This window comes from Dreissena polymorpha, chromosome 3 (genome assembly GCF_020536995.1).
Source record: "Dreissena polymorpha isolate Duluth1 chromosome 3, UMN_Dpol_1.0, whole genome shotgun sequence".
In the NCBI taxonomy this organism is placed as follows: domain Eukaryota; kingdom Metazoa; phylum Mollusca; class Bivalvia; order Myida; family Dreissenidae; genus Dreissena; species Dreissena polymorpha.
Window position 1 is genome coordinate 105,994,571 of NC_068357.1, and position 18,119 is coordinate 106,012,689.

General features: G+C 34.2%; 1 protein-coding gene across 2 annotated transcripts; it reads right to left on the reverse strand.

Annotated features, from left to right (window-relative positions):
- Nucleotides 1–864: 864 nt before the first annotated feature.
- LOC127870853 (peripherin-2-like) lies at nucleotides 865–5,343 on the reverse strand. 2 transcript variants are annotated; one of them, XM_052413389.1, is made up of 4 exons: nucleotides 4,666–5,343; nucleotides 3,318–3,543; nucleotides 2,496–2,589; nucleotides 865–2,223 (listed from the first exon to the last, which is right to left on the reverse strand). In XM_052413389.1, exons 1-4 carry the CDS (start codon nucleotides 5,229–5,231, stop codon nucleotides 1,286–1,288), a joined length of 1,824 nt encoding a protein of 607 aa, XP_052269349.1. In that variant the 5' UTR covers nucleotides 5,232–5,343; the 3' UTR covers nucleotides 865–1,285. The 2 variants fall into 2 exon arrangements, with proteins under 2 accessions (XP_052269349.1, XP_052269348.1); XM_052413388.1 differs by having other exon boundaries at nucleotides 2,496–2,622.
- Nucleotides 5,344–18,119: the final 12,776 nt, after the last annotated feature.

Consider the following 18,119-nt stretch of genomic DNA (forward strand, 5'->3'; position numbering starts at 1 on the left):
ACTTGTCCTTAATCATCAATTTACGATCGTGTGAATGTATATCAATAATGGAACATCTGTGGGCAATTTCTGCCTCATCGGGGCGGCTTGTTGCCGAGATAAGCCTTTCCACCGGAAGAACAGTGTATTGTCGAATTGATATTGCACCGCTTTATATTTATTTTAGATTTTATATTTTGACCGAATATTTTGTGTTTCGTTTGAGATGTTTGAATTTTATTCATTTCGAGAATACGAAAGTGGCAGGGGCAGGTTCGAAAGTTATTGAAAATTAAAGGTGGTATTTTATCGAGAGCCGTATTTTTCTTGGAAATGCCCAATGAAATTAGTTGTTTGATTTCACTATAGTCTTTAACAAATAGGGTACGTATAGATGTTAGCAACATATTTTCTTTATGAAATGTAATTTTTTAAGTAGGCCTGAAAAAGTTATTTTGTTTTCGATCCTTACGCCTAATTCTCAAAAATGACGTTTACATTTAAAGGAAGAAATGTTCAAGAGAGATTTGTAAGATTTATATCATTTAGGACCTTTTTCAAATGAGACAGATCGTGTTTTATTATAACAAAAAGTTAATGAAAAAACTTTCGACCGACCAAACTTATCTTCATGATTGGAGGTGTTAGTGGAAGTTTACAACTGTTAGGCTTATAATTTTTAACCAATGTTGCCCAAAAAAAAATCATTCTGGATTACCAAAACTAAATTAAGGGTTGCCACCAAAAATTGGGTCGGATGGGTTAGTGTAAGCAATTAACTACTTTCGCTTAATTGGACAAAGAAAATGATATAATTTGATGAAAAATTATCGATGCTAATCATATTGTGGGTGTTATCAACAACAACAAAAATAAAACAATAAATAAATTTTGCTCATTTTATGAAAACTGAACATAATTCAATATGCTATGTATACGTTTAAAACTTTCCGAACGATTTGCTATTTCTGTACCAAAGGTTTGTAAGAATATCTTGTCTTTATAACAAGCTCAGTGCTGTAATATACCATTTTTGCTATAGCAAAATTCATATAAAAATTGAATCACCTAAAACACGTTCGTGCTTCATAATAAAATAACTTTTTATATATCTATATTACAAATACAATATAAGCACCCAAAGGACCAACACTATTCTTTATGCCGTTTTAGCACAGAGTTCGCTATAATAAAAACTTTACAAAATGTGGTAAAGGATGGATGGGCAAAGACAAATCTATACTATATATCTCAAGATCACATATCAAACTTCATTTTTGATAGAGAAATACGCTTTTTTTTTCTACTAAAGCGCATGATTGCAGTCGTAGGATGTCCCGAATCTGAAGGTGGTTTTCTCCGGAGACACATAGCGTAAAGGCGAGCGTCTCTTCCGGGGGGAGAGGCCGTCGCCACGATCTTTCGACGGCGACCTCCTTGAAGACCTTTTCTTAGAGGGACTTCCGGAAGCGTCCCGATAGACCGACGACGACGCTGACGGTGGTCCAAGAAGGCGCTGCTTTTCGGAAGAAATATGGCGATTAACGGGCCCTTGATATACCGGCGTTCCTTTCGGAGTCGAATGATGTATTAGTACCTGAGACGATCGGGATTTTTCGAGTGAGCGACTGCGGTCAACTGGGCCGTGGCCTAACGGCCTCATTTTGTTAGACGAGCGATGCATTCCAGAGTGTCGAGAAAAAATATTAGGTGAAAAGTCCGTTGAAAGGTCAATTACTATAGGTCCACTCTCACCAACTGGGCTTGGGTAGGAATGCATTCTGATGTCGGAACTTGGCTGTCGCCGGAATTTCAAATGTGAAGGATGAGTTTGCAACTCTTGCATCGACGAATTTGAAATGTTCATTGGCATGTAGGTCCCAGACTTCACTTGAGCGGAATCATCTTTACCAACCGAAGCAATGTTCTCATAAATGGGTTCTTCTGGCGGAGGCTCAGGGAGCAGTTCTGGTGACGAATCGAACAGCTGGCGCGATTGCGCGTACCTCGCCGCCAAATATTCTTCAACCTCGCCCTCGTTGTATATATGTTCGTCGTCGTCTGCCATAATTAAATTACTTGCGATCTTGAATGGCGGTTCGTTCTCATACGACACTTCCGTTTCAGGCGTAGCGTCGATATACACGTAACGTTCGGCCCCGTCGTCTTCCGTCAACGTCGTCTCACCGCTTACCTCAAGCGTGCCGCCATCTGACGTCGTCGCCGTCGTGTCAAGCTCTGTAACTATAAAGATAAAAAAAAAAACATGAATAGATTGAAATGTTAATACTGTTTCTAACGTGTCCACATAAATATAGTTAAGTTTATCTAATAATATAAATACCGTACTGTTAGTGAGGGAGACGGAGAAGATGATTAATACTTGTATAATAAAGATGACTATAACCTCAACATCAACAATGATTACAACCATGGTCTTGATTATTTAATATGCGAATACGACATTAAATTTAAAATATAGTAACCATAATAAGGAAAAAATGAATAATACAAACCTTTTTGTTTTCTCGCATCAGCTGGTGCAGTTAAAAGGTAGCCGACAGACGGCGATGTCGGGTCGCCATCGGAGTCGACGCTTTGAATGGCCGTCTGCAGAAGCCGCCCGAAAATCATAAGAAGAAACTGAAAAATATTCATGTGCTTGGAGTTTCGTTCCATATTAGACAGTGCAGTGCGCACAGGCTAATAACGGACGACACTCTCCGCTTTAAATGAATTTTTCGTTTAAATGAAGTCTCTTCTAAGCGAACTGCACATGCAAATATGGGAAGACACTTTACGCACAAGCATTTAGCCCCGTTTTCTCAGAGCGCGGTTAATATATATCCACATATCCCACTTTTACATATTCGGTCAGAAAACGAATGTTTAACTAATTAAGACTGCGTAAGTACATTTCGGAATGAGTTTTAACGTTTGAAGTGGTCTATGTGTCACGTAAACAGGGAATTGGATAGTAATAATATGATAATAATTATTTTTATATATATAAAGATTGCTAGTAAGCATGCTGATTAGAGCAAATAAACTATATATGGCATTAACAAAGCATAACATTTCAAACATTGGTGTAATCCAAATAAATTTCGAATTAGCGCGACCAATTTATTTACTCTGTGTCGTTCTGGTGCGATGCTATTAAATCATTCGGACCAACGTTAGAGGGTCGAGGAGGGTTTAACTCGTATGCCCCAGTACTCTTAATCGTATGATTCTGGTCGATTTATTAGCACTTAATTCATCAGTTCATGTTTAAACAATAAGATTTTTCTTAATACAAGCGAACGTAAAACGTAAGATATAATCACATCCCCTACCTGAACGAAAGACAGGCTTAGTACGACAGCGCCCCCTATCTTCAGAATCGACTTCTCGTAGTACTTCACCAGTCTGTCTGTGCAGCCGACCACGTGCAGCGTTGTCTGCGTGCGGTAGTCGTAGTTGAAGTGTTGCACATTGTCATGCACGTTGCGATAGATGCACGGGCGGAGGACGCGCGGGTTGCAGCAGCTGAACGGGACGTCTTTCCCCGAATCTCCAGCCCTGAAAACATGTCGTCATTCTTGATAGAGCAAGTGCTCGTATGTGATAAGAACGCTAAGCTTTTTAGCGTTTTAGCGCTAAATTGTTCACTAATAATAATTTTAGATAACTGTTGTAAAATTTACCAAATGCTCATTTGCTATTAACAGTTTTAACAAACCATACTTTTCGTTCGCAATTTTCATAGATATGAAAAGATTGGTAAAGAAATCATATATAATTCTTAAACGACTACAGTTAAAGCATTCATAATTTAATTGAACTTCGCGTTCGCAATAAAATGTTAAAAATCAAAATTATCACTTTATTGTTCGACGTATACAACATTCCTAGTAAAATCTTCAACATTTCAGTGGTTTTAAAGGTACGAAATAATGATGTATAAAAAGATACACTTGAAATTTAGAGTTTCTTATCGTTGTTAACAATATTGTTCTGTGACCATTATGATTCGTGAAAAATATGCGCCTTGCTCGCAGCAGTCAAATTTCCACGGACAGATATCAAAGTAAACGTTTTGTAAGTGTATTAAGTTTTAAGATCTTATAATATCAGACTTTAAACTATGCAAGATCACTAGTGCTATGTGTATGTATTTTGTAATTGCTAGTTGTTAAGTCTAAAAGGCGATTTTACAGATTAATTATTTTATATCACAGTTAACCTTGCCCCTAAAATCTTCCCCGTCAAATTGATTACAACACTAACGTAATAAGAGCTAGTACAATTCAAATTATAGGCGATTTTGAAAATACAATACAGTACAATACATTCGTTTGACATTGAAGTGACTTTGTAGCATAATATTTTTCCATTAAAACATAACATTTACAAGCACATGAATAAAAAAATCTCATGTGTCATTTAGCGCGGTTGTGTATGTAAAAATAGTACGAATTGCATTAAAAGGGCTCTGTGATTTTCTTGAAACGTTGTGTATAATAACACACTGAACATTCACTGAATATTTAATATTAAAACAATTATTAAATTTTGATTAATTAAAATGAAACCAAACACAAGAACATATTCGTTTCTCAACATGATACTAAGAAAACAAAGTTTTTTTAATTAAACACCATGAACGCTTAAAATGGTTAAGGGCAATATACATCAATGTACCTCTGCCCGAATGCCTGGCTTGTACTTATGAAGTCCGGGTGAATCCACTCGACGCTGAAATAGTCACTGTACGACCTGCTTCCGCAACATTTGTAAGACATTTGCAGCACGTCTAGGCTCTCTTTTGCTGTGGCGTCGTTTTTATAGGCTCTCATAGATTTCCAAATGCCGGCGTCAAACGATTTTCGCATGTCCTTCATGTGAACGACGCACATGATTCCACCGATAAATTCCGCCAGGAAAATGACAAAAGTTGCGATCAAAGCTGGTAGTAAAAACGCCATCCATTTTTTTCGTTTGGTTACGATTCTGTTCGAAAAGATTGCCTTTCCGCATAAAATATGGGCTAGTAATCCATAAAATCCTGTAAATACTAGGAACCCTGGCAGTACAGCCCCGTTGTAGTTTTCAAGGAAAAATATTTTATCTTCAATAGTCGTTTGAACGAACAGTGCCGTCAGCAGACAGAGCAGCGATGGAAGAATACAAATCCAATGTGCAATTCCCAAAAATTTCGCTAGTCTTGCGCGACCCACTTCTGTGAAGTTTACGACAGGTCCAGCCATAGATTATTGTAGTTGGACGCGTGTTTTAAACATTTCTGATAAACACAACGCGCTCATTTTATCAAGCGGCCATTTCATTTTCAAACATATCTCTAGTGACGTCATTTTGACGTCGCATGCACTTTCCCGGAAAGACGCTGTTCGCATTAGAGTTAATCGGTATACATGTATTATCCAGATTTTAGTGATAAAACATTGAACAATATCGGAGAAATAACTTCTGCTAATATTTCTTATTTTCATGACTTGAGACTACTGTTTTGAAAAAAATCCCTTGATTTGAATTTTAATGTATTTTCAAATTTCTTACAGAAAATCATAAAAAAGACGGGAAGAAAAATAGCAGTAAATGTGAACGCTATACCGGTAATGCTCACTTACACTGATAATTATATAAAGTCTTTGGAGAACATAAAATTACATTATTTTTAAAATACCTTACCTCTTTAATTTATGAAATCGAAAAACACACTATTAATTGAATTATGAAGTGTCATTCTTTTCTGGATTTATACATGGAAAACTATATATAAATTGTGTTGTTGTTAATAAAACGAGGCCCATCTTGGTTGTTTTTGCGTTTAGTTTTACTAATACCAATTTTTATTTGCGCATACCCATGCCCAAAAAATTATTAAGAATGAAGATTCGAAAAATAATGTGTTAAATCGCACAAACATGCGCACGTGCATATATCAGAGTGGGTAATCGCGTGATAGTCAAGATGGCGACGTCCATGCCGAGACAGTTATCTTTCGCCGTTTTATACTCTTTATTACTTTTGTTTGATTTTTTTAAATGACGCTTTCCTGCCAGCTATACCAATTAAAATGTGATTAGCGTTTATTTCGTAGTAAAATTCGCTTTAGGAGCTGTAATTAGGTCATCCCGCAAAGAAATTTCAATACGCATGGGCAGAAGACACATGTTAAAGACAAAAACATAACTCACTTGTGGATTTTGTACTCACACAAATGAAACAAATTCTTCCGACGGGCTCATTTGAGGTCGTTATTGCACGTTACGTGGGCTCCTGTGGGGACGTGACTTTATTATATAATATAATACCGGTATATTGTATATGCCTACGCTTTACACATGACTAATATGTAAAATCCATGTTTGCAATAAAAATAAATACTTTCTGATCTTGAATATACAAATATATTGAATACAAGGCTATCGAATATTCAAATACTTTTATAAGCGAATAGTCGCATACCAAATTTGCCATCCGTTGCGTCATCACTTGTGTCATCAAAGCTAAAATAAAATCCTCATTAAAATACTGTTTACAGTACATGTGTTCTTTCCTTTTTATAGGGATTTGCTTTATGGTTGATCCAATGGACCTCTTACACAAACGATCGTTCATAACAAATTACAATTACACACCCAGTGCATTGATAATTATAATAACAAGGCTGCATCTAGATTTTTAAGATTTACATGTTTGCTTTATATATTAGATTTATGGGGGGGGGGGGGGGGTGTTCAAGAAATAGTACGGCAAATTTATAGCTATATTTTAATTATTTTAAACAGTTAAGTCGTCGGTGTTAATTCTTGACACCACTTTACTATGATGCTAAATAATCACTCTCAATTTTATAAAAATGAAAATACATGTATTAATATATGCAATATTGGTACTTCGTATGATATCTTAAAATTATGACATTTCAAATAGTGTTTTAATGTTTATTTCGTTATTTCGTATCAATTTATTAGGAAAAAACTCATGCCTGTATGCATATTGTTTTTAAGCCGTTATTTTGCCATACAATCAGCGCTTATATGAGAAAGATCACGATTGAAAACGATTACACTAAACAGGTCATATTTTTGTGCACAAGTCATTAGACAGTTTTTTTCCCTTAGAATCATTTCAAGGAGAACTAACGGATTGAACACAATATAAGCGCACTCCGAATGTCTCTATAAACTTGAAATAATATTTATAAATTGACGGCTGTAAAAAAAATGTGATTGTAGGTTAACCCGTTCAACTTAGGCATTAACCCATTTATGCCTAGCGTCTAGAAAAAAGGCCTTGGCAAACAGCGTAGACCCAGATGAGACTCCACATGATGCGGCGTCTCAACAGGGTCTGCGCTGTTTGCTTAAAGGAATTTCTGTAAGAAATATTCTAATCATAGAAATAAATATACTAGACATCCGTAATTTTGGAAATAAATTGATCCAATTTAAAAGGATGGGAGAGTCCATTAGGGATAAATGGGTTAATCTTCTTTATTTGCTTGACAATCCGTCAGATCTTGACGAAGGAAGATGCTCACTTATGCCGTATACTGTTGATGGATGTTGCTGTTTCACTCACCTGTGAATACTATTGAATCGCATGACGCATTTAATTATCGAGTGGATAATATAATTACATGTATTGAAAAACATTATATGTGGGGATCACATTATCTCATATTTTCGTGGTCAGTTGATGACGAGACATCATACGAATTAAGTTGTTGTAGCACTATAATAGATGAAGTCATTATACTATTCATCACCGTTCAACATCATCATCACCAAAACCATCCTCATTATTATAATCCTAATCCTTCATCAGTATCACGATCGTGATTACAAACAGACGCCTCTATACCAGAACTACGGGCAGCGTTATTAGTAACATCATCATCAGCAGCAGCATTATAGTCACAGCCACTCATCATAATTATCGTCGTAAAAACACTACCACCATCATCTTCGTCATTATCATCGACGTCATCATTACCAGTATGATCGCAATCACCATTATCATTATAACGACATGCAAAACGTGATTTCCGTACGTTCAAACTCAGAACAAAATGAAAAAAACATTTCACATCAATATGTATTGTTACGGCCCATAAATGCAATCAATATTTCTCTTTATTTAATAAACACATGCTTAATTTCAATTACTTTGAATGCTTGTAAATAAATTAGCCATGCTTATTATAATTTGCCCAGACAAACGGGCATTTCGCTCATTATGTGCATTTCGACATTCTACACAACTAATAAAAAAGGTAAAGCACAGTGCACTTAACGCGGCCTTTTGTCAGTTCAGTCCTTGCTAAATCACAACTGTCATTCAAATTCTTCTTTAATTCACATTCCTCTATGTAACTGTTATTCATTAATAATAATGTTTTCCTATTGATCAGGAAATCACGTTTTGTAAATGTTTGCCAACTATTTCATATAAAAAAAGGCAGTCAAAAGATAGAACGTTTTATATGTCAAAATGTAAGCAAGCGCTTTAGGAAAGTTAAAACACAAATAAAACCTTAAAGTATTTTTATGGAGCAGAAAGCAACAGTAACAAAAACTATCATGTATTTTAACAATGTAAATAAACACAAGATTAAAAAAGACAATATGCAATCTGTAAGTTTCATTAAACATTTGGCTGTAATAAAGCCAGGTGTATTTTTACCAGGAAATATACTAATTAGAGTAGACATTAAGTAAATACAAATGTATGCGGACCGATATGTATGAATACTTAGTGAGCAACCACGGTAATCCTAATAAAGATCACTGCTTGATTTATTATAAGTGGTCTCCCCTTCTTCGCAAAGTAAAAACTCCACAATTTAAGAGGTGCTGCTCATAATGTATGTAATCAAACTAGTAGTAAGCGTAAGTGAACACTTTTATCTGAAGACCTACCAATCATCTGCCTCTTGCTGGGTCCTTTGTGGTATTGCATGATCAAACTAACATTTCATCCCATGATTATCGAAGTGATTATAGACGAGACGACGCTAAATAGAGCTACTAATGATTCTTTGACAACATGAATGAGGTCTATACGCGATCATCTCGGTAAAGATATCTTCAAATAGTGGGTGAAGGCCTAATGTCCTCGATGGAGAATCAAAGTTTCTCGGTTCTGTATAAATGTAAACAAACCGGCGCCATTTTGGACATTATTAAGTATTTGCAATTTGATTCGGAAACGAATGAAAAGAGAAAGTAGCCATTACTTAATATTCGTTTTCCGCTTCCATTGATGTATGGATCACAAATCTCTATTTTGTATTTTAATAAATAATCCCGGACACTACATAGAATCGAGGAGGAACTGGGTCAAATTTGACAGAAACTAACAAAAATATGTATAATATTTAATAAAGAAAACAAAATTGCTTATACTCCAACTTGCTAATCACAACAAGAATATAAGAATATATGCATACTATTGTGGTTAAGTATCGACTCTATCAAAAACGTTTTTTTTTGGAAAAAAAGACCCAATCTGATTTGGCATCATTCAATGATACAACCTGCTATTCCTTGTGTATAAAATATACGATGTACAAAGTCTCATGGAGTGCGTAATAGTCATTTTCTTAACTGTGTATCATGAAAAGGTGTCACTGGTCACATGTTTCTGAAAAAAATGAGACGTTTTTAATTCACCACCCTGACAATTTAACATTTAATTAGGTGTTTGGAGGATATGTACCAATCTGCTTCCAATATTGTTGTATGTATTTGTATTAAACTGTAGTGCGCCAGAACTGGGCCGTACTAGAGGATTTCGGCCTGGTTAATAAAAGAAAAAAGATTGTAAGCGCATTTGCAATAACCGGGTTTTTACATTGGTTAGCATGTACTAAATTTGTACACTGATATGCGTGAATAAGATTTATAAATTGGTTCGAAATAACCACATTTGCTTATTGGTTTGAAATAAGCGTATTTGTTTGATAGTTTTGAATACTTTGCTAGAACCACATTTGTACAAAAGTTTACAAGGACTACTTTTTACAATAGTTTGCAAGGACCAGATCTTTTCAATGGTTTGCAAAGACAAGATTGTGTACATTGGTCTTCAAGAATAATATCTGTACTATGGTTCATAAAGAGTAATTTAATGGATTGTGTTTTCAAGGAGCTTTTCTATAAATCTGGTTCGTATTTGATCATTGGTTTAAGCAGACATGTTGTCGCACATTGATTGCTGAACAACACATAAGGTTCTAACAATGTACAAATTTATTGTAAAATGCGGTTCTTGTTAACTTTTTTAAAACTTTGACCCTTGCAAATAATTGTACAAATCTGGTCATTATAAATAGATGTGAAAGCGCAGTCCATGCAAAACAATGCATTCGTCTGGCCTTTACTAACGAATGTAAAACGTGGTAATTAAAAATTAATGCAAAAATGTGTTCCTTTAAGATAATTGTAGAAGTATTTTCCTTCAAGGCAATTGTACAAGTTGGACCTTTCGAATTATTATACATATTTTGGCCCTTGTTTGATAAATGCGGTCCTTGCAAAACATTTTACAAATGTTGTCCTTTAAACCAATGCACATATGTGGCCCATGCTAAACAATGCTCGAATTTTTGCTAACACTATGATCCATAAAACCAATGTACATATGTTGCCTTTGCAAATTAATGAACACATTATGTCTTTTTAAACGATGTGTTTTATTCAAACTATTCTACAAATAATACATTTCCAAATAATTTTACGAATGTTGAATTTAAAACAAGTATACAAATATGGTTCTTGAATGCTATTATTGAGATTGATTTTTGTGTAATAGACCAAACACTGTATTCAAAATAATTAGGTTTTACGGTATGCTATTTTATTAAAACACACGATGTGTTCATTTCTATATACATTGTCCACCTTTTTATTTTCCCAATTATGTTGAAAATATAACATAATGGAAATGAGTAACATGTTTTGTGTAATGCGTCGCTTTTACTTCAGTGTACTTTGTACAATAATTAGTATTATTCAATATTCTATTTTACGTTACTATTTATTTTTCTTTTCTTGACTAATTATTGTAAATTATATATTATTTATCGATGTTTGTCATATGACAATAAAGCTATGTATTCAGTGTTTGCATCGTATTAGCCGCGAATCTATCTGACAGAAGACAGACTAAGCATGAGCGTGGAGATTTCTTCTCAATTCTGTCGAATCTTGTTTGAGATATTTTATCTTATGAACTTTATTTCGTAAAATGTAGAATCGACAGTTATGAATTGCGTTGATTTTATATGTTCTATAGTCTGAAATTGTATCTTTTTGCTTTACTTGAATGTATCTGATTTTAATTTCTGTTCGATATACTTCAAACGTTTCTGTATTTTGTCTTTTTGAATATTATTTAAATCGCAATCGTGAATATTTCCGAGTCGTATTAACTCGAACTGTAAACTTTCCAACGCTTCTTTTGCGTTAGACAGATTGCCCATTTTCTTGTACGCTTTAGCGAGGCATTCATAGCAGTCACTAATAACATGGGTTTTAGGGCGTTGCTTAAGGACACCATCACTGAATGATAACACTTGTTGTCCAGTTTGTATACATTTTCGATAGTCGCCCTTTTAGGTGGCTACTTTAATCGCATTGACCAAGATTTCAACGTGAACGGTTCCACCATATGACATAGTCTCCCGTCCCAGTGCTGCATTATCAAACATCTCTGTTGCTTTGTCCAATTGTCCCTGTTTTAAATACAAAGTTCCCCAGGTATCATTTATGTAAGAAATTTCAGACAGTGGTGGTAAAAATTGCCTCGATACAATTACCTCAGAATCTTCCAGAGCCTGTGTTGCTTTATAAAATTCGCCAATCACAATGTAAGCGTTCGCAATATTTATCAAAGACTCAATTTGTGATAAATCAGATGCCTTCGACGTTTTCATTATTTCAAGTCCTTCCAGCAAATACTTTATTGCCATCACTTTGTCGCTTTTTTGGTGATACATGAGTCCAATATTGTTCAATGTCATTCCGACACTTGGATGATTATGTCCTAGAGTTATACGACTTTTTCTCAGAGAAGCGAAGTGGTATGTCTCGGCTTCTTCGAATCGTCCTGTTGAATGTAAAAAAAACAACTTCAATAGCTTTCCTTAAACAACGCGCTCTACTTTCCTTCTGCTGTTATTGTTATATGAGAAATGTCAGTAAGTCACCTGATATTGTTATTATGAAGACATATTTGATGGCGAATATATGTAATTGTTATGAAGTTATATCCAAAATTTAACATGAAATTGAGATTACCGAAAGAAACGTTGCGATGCCACAAGACTAGATTTTCATCGTTTCACCAATAATTTAGTTGAATATAAATTATTTACATAAGTGTGCATTCACAAGCATGGTCTGCATGTAAGCTACCTAAAATCAAATTTTAACGAAAAAGCTCCGTCACAACTAGTTAATGAGCGATAACCTTAGCCTATATTTAAAACAAAGAAATGGACATCATTGTACTAAATTTAATATCAGAGTTGTAGCACATTTTCAGGGACAATATATTATGGAGACTTAGACATAAATTGATATTTAATTGCGTAACTGAGATAATTGTAAACATATATAGTTGTTGCTCGCAAACATTAATCTGAATTTTCTAAGAACAAAAATACCATTATTCTGCTAACTTCTGATGTTAAGAGATATAAGCCTTGATCAGTGACCTCGCCTTAGGATCTCGCATATATGAGTCAAGTTTCAATGTACTATTTGTTTTAGTTACAGAGATACGCACTAGTTGCAGGCGAACGTATTCCAGGAGTTGATTGCATGAAAACTTTAACGTTATTGCAGGAGTACAAAGGGCGGTATAATTCTGCAGAAATGCTATTCACATGTATAGGTATTGATGAATTACTGACTATGAAGACACTCAACAGATAAATATCGTTTTATTTTAACACCTGAAATGCATATATATATATTAGTATAAAAGGGCAAAATTTTGCTGAGTTGCAGGTAAGTGTCATGGAATCTGGTAAGTTACCTAACAAACGATCCTAAACACATGAATGAAGTTTAAATTCCATAGATGTAGAAGAGACTACGCTTCAGGTTTTTAAATCGTCAACAGATTCCATAATGGATATTTCAGAACATGGTAAATGTTCAGTATTACTGTTTCCTCGCAAATATCATAATTTTAACAAAAATTTGCGAATCTGAAACACATTTTTTTTATTTTGTCAATTAACCAAAACGTGAAAATGCTCTTTAAACCTTGAGACCGCGATAAAATGATTTTCGTAGTTTAGGTTAGAAAATTTGCTTAATCGAATACTAACTTTATGTTTTTCTAAGTACTATTTATTATAGGAAACTTTTTTTTTACTTTTGAAATAACAAATTTAAGTCCATTGGGTAAGACGGTTTTTTAAGCTCAGATTATAATCAATTAATAAGAAACCACAACTTGTTAATGCACACATGTGCGACGACGTTGCAAATGTGGCACTTAAATACTGAAAAATTTGTGTTTCTTAGCTCAAAAAGTTCCAAGCAGTTAATACTTATAATGCCAAAGTTTGAATATTCGATTGACTAAAAATGCAAGTTTTCGAATCGCGATGGTATTCGATGCCATCTCTTGTTAAAAATGTAATGGAAATGTTGTTCACGTTAGCAATACGCAGACGCCTACGTCGGGGCTGACAAATGAATTAGTACAACCATTACATGCATGGTTGGGCTAAACTCTCAGTATGCATTTATACAATGAGTATATTATGTATACTCGTTTACATTATATACAATATTATGATATGTTCATTGTTTTGCACTTCATATATGAATGCAAAACAGAAAATGACACAAATATGGGACAACATCAGAGATGTCTTACAACATTTCAAAAGAAAGTTTTCCTCGTACTTGTTTAACTATGGGTAGACACGTGACATTACATGCGCGAAATAATTATAAATCTATGCAAAAAACGTAAATGAATTAACTTATCGCAATTGTTGTTAAATAAAGTTGGAAATATTAATGTATCGTTCGTAAGAGTAACATGCATATATGTTATCATGCAGGCGCCATGATCGTTTTGTTGTAGATCACTTATTCCCACAATAGTAAAGACTCGCAGTTGACAATTGGGCCGATACAAGACATTGTTTGTGCTCTACATAGATTACTATATTACTTCAGAGCGTACACTGCAGCAATAACATAATATTTACAAATTCATGAAAATAGTTAACGCTTATTTTGAAATTCCGACACATGGGTATTTCTGTGCTTTAAGACTATGGGATCTTTAAACCAGATTATACATTTTACACCTATGAAATAGTGTAAGCGTCATTTGTAGACCATTAAACGACTTTACAAACATAATGTAAGTGATACTCTTTTAAAGCAGGTGCCTATAGCTGTTTCCGAGATCAGGGCCCGAATTCACCAACCCATTTTTAGACTTAAGAATAAAGAAAAGACTTGGAACCAAGAAAAATGCATTCAGTGTTAAAATATATAGATGCCTCCACTGGTAATTATGGCATTAACACAATGTTCTACATGAAGAATGCCATAGACAGAGGTGCTTAATACAAGTTTTACTAAACATTCAAGCACTTATTGAATATATCAATTTAAAGAATATTCTTTATTCTTAGACTTAAGTCTAAGAATTGTTTGGTGAATACGGGCCAAGAGCTATAACCAGAAAACGAGAGGCTTACCTATATTTGTCAGTGTGGATGAAAGACAACGTATATGCACATTTGCAGCTTTAATACACAATTTACTTGCCTAATTTTCCTAGTGTCATTCCTAAACTGTTCAGCGATTGTATTGCTAAAGCATTGAATTGCTTTCTGGAGACGCTCGATATAGCCAAGGACTTCTCGAAATTACTGTAAAGTCAGTGTTGACAGTTACAAAAATGAAGCAACAAATACAAAATAAGATACGTCTAAGAAGCTACTTGTAAGTCAATTATTTTTAGCACACTTACTACATCAAGTAAAAGTATTCACGACCAAGTAATTTTTGTCGTGAATTGCAAAAACGATCGCTGTATGTTTGCATAGGATTATATACTGTAAATGATTTTTAAAAAAAACATATGTATCAAGACTAATTTACTTAATCGCTTCGTCGTTTTGATCCTGGAGCATCAGGTTATACCCAATCCGCTGATAAACAGTTGCCAGCTGAAGCTACTTTCCGCCACCTTTAAGTATACGCAGAGCTGCGCTGTATTTGATGTAGCCTTCTTTGAGGGTTCCCTGCAATCATTATACTTTGAATATATCAACATAGCGCTACATCATAAAGTTAACTTTTAAAATGTGTATGCATCACTGATGTATGATATTAACGTTGTTCATACTTAGTGTCAAGCATGTCTTTGACAATTTGTTGTTTAAGTTAAAGAATGACCATGTGCATACATGCTCAAGAATTATTAATTAACTCTGACAAACCCTGTCATTTTTGCAATAAATACATATTATAGACATGGACTGGCGAATACACTATTTTGCTTTAAGGTACTTGTGTACATGCTTCCAGATATTTGATTTTACCTTGACATTAGTGTACAAGCTTCCCACTGCCAGATCAACTACAGCTTTATCCACTGTTTTGCCATATCTATGTGATTTCTGTTGTGTGGCCACATTAGTTATACATTGAATTTTAGTTCTCGTGTGAGAAATGTAAGCCATATAATTTTTCCAAGTTTAAAACCTTTATCAATAACAATTGTGCCATGTCACATGCGCATAGGATTCCCTATAAATCATACATATTAACAATATTTGACATTAAAATGCATTTCATGAAAATGCAATTTAATCTATTTGAAAAGAAATTATTCAAGCTTTAAAGAATATTTACACATATAAACGGATAAGAATACGAAATCTACTCTAAATTGCTACCCTTTCCTCGCTCTCTGCCAGTACTACATTACTCATGTGTTTTCACTTTCGTCACATGATCTTTCTGATTCAAGGTATTTCCGTTGTAAAAGTGCATGCTTAAATCTTACTGTGATATCTTTAAAGTGACTCCTCATTCAAACAAATCTGGATCCCCATGCTGACTTTTTAAACAAAGGATCTCAAGTTTTACTATACAATTTACTGACGGTCCAATGCACTGGTGTGTTTTTTAGCCGAACTAACGTTACAACACTGGTTTCACCAGTTTCATACTTGAAATTCCTTAACAACAAGCACATTTGTTGAATTGATATCCCCCTTCTCCTCATTTATATATAGACACCAATGAAGTTTCATGTTAAAAAACTTAAATAGTTTTTGAGATAGAGCCCTAAAAAGTTTGTGACAGACAGACGGATGAATTGTACTTTTGAATATAAAATGTCTGTTAAATGTCAAACAACTTACAAAGGCTGGTTTTGTAAAATAGTGTTGATATATTAGATTTGTGAAATGCTTGCATCAAAACTGTGCGATGGCTGACCCAGGCCACACGCAAAGAAGGAAAAAAGCCCTACAACATTTATAGGCTTTGATAGCAGAATAACTCCATAATGTATTGCAGTATAACCACATGATTTGTCGCAAAATAACCTTTGATTTCAAACTCTGTCTACATAAAATAGGTAAGAGTGGTGGAAGAATGATAATTAATTAAAGCAAAGTTAAAAATGATTCTGTAAATTGCAGTGGAATTGTAAACTTGTTAAAATCCACTTTATACTGCAATTTGAACCAAAATGTTTGCTCATGCCATTTTAATCAGACAAAAGGAAATTTTTACTTATATTGAGTTATAAAAACCATTGAAAACAAATGATAAAAAAATTATATGCAGAAATATGCAAGTACTATACTGCCATAGATGATCTAGGAGATAACATAGCACATGTATGTATTCTATATGATTAAAATATACATGTCAGTCAATTACAAATACTTTGCAAAGTATCTTGTGGAGCTTGCTTAAAATTGTATAATAAGTGTAAGAACTGAATGTTCTAAAAACAAACCTATTTAACCATTGGTGGGTTTTCATACTCAAAATACTTTTTCCAAGTATATAATCACAATGATGGTATTGTTAAGTTGAGTGTGTCTTTCAAAAATCACTTTAAGTTTCAATTAAACATTTCTCATTATGAATACAATCTTCCTTGTTGAGGAGGACACTTCTAGTTATTAATTAGTGGTTGAAGTATGCATTCATGACTCTGTATTGAACCACTTGAGAACAATCTACCATTCATCCTCCTCCAGTCTGAATGTTAAATTATTAAAAGTGTTTTTGGAAGAGAGCATAACAAAATTGCCAACTAAAATGTTTTTTTTATAGATTAAACAATGTCTAGCATTAATATTTCATGTACAGTAAATTGTGGCCTTCAATTGTTTGCGTAAAATCTACTTAAGTTTACATGGAAGGCAGATTGTTTGCGTGAAATCTACTAATGTTGACATGGGAGGAAGATGCAAATAGCATGAACATACAAAAACATGAACATGTGCGAAATTATATCTGCCATTAATTTTCTCGCTGCATACAAGTATGGAAAGGGATCTAGGTCAAAACCTCTGGATAAGACAGCTAGAGTAAAACAATAAGGTCAACACACACTAAATAGTGGATGGCTGGAAATAGCAATTAAAAAAAATTGCATCCGTTTTCTGAATTAGTGGCTTTTGACTGACTTCATAGAAATACATGTTGAATGATATTAAGCACGAGTCTTTCCTCACTGCCATGTCTTGATAAAAATACATAATTATGTATATTGGGCACCTATTATACATATTTCCATGTGAGCTGGTAGGGTGTTGGTAGTGAAATTCTGTCTAAAAAAGGACTTTTAAAAACACATGATGAGACAGCATACTTTGCACAAGAAACAGATTTTAAGATACGATGTATAGATCAGTATTGTTAAGTCAGTAATTAGTCACTAGCCTTAAAGGGGCAGTCAACCAGATTGACGATAAAAGAGAAGTTCTAAAATACCGTTCTAACTCTAACCCTGCGAGTAACTCGCAGACTGTTCAGGTTTTTATGCTGTTCGCTGCTAAGCAGTATCTAAGGGTTGAAAATGAGGCCTTTACAACTTGCATCTTGTTAAATATG

What these genes read in the sequence shown, in the direction of transcription:
- LOC127870853 (XM_052413388.1), bottom strand. Translation starts at nt 5,231, where the DNA reads ATGGCTGGACCTGTCGTAAACTTCACAGAAGTGGGTCGCGCAAGACTA. An exon ending in AGCCAGGCATTCGGGCAGAG is followed by an intron (nt 3,544 to 4,665) that starts GTACATTGATGT and finishes ACATGTTTTCAG; the next exon opens with GGCTGGAGATTCGGGGAAAG. An exon ending in TAAGCCTGTCTTTCGTTCAG is followed by an intron (nt 2,623 to 3,317) that starts GTAGGGGATGTG and finishes AATATTTTTCAG; the next exon opens with TTTCTTCTTATGATTTTCGG.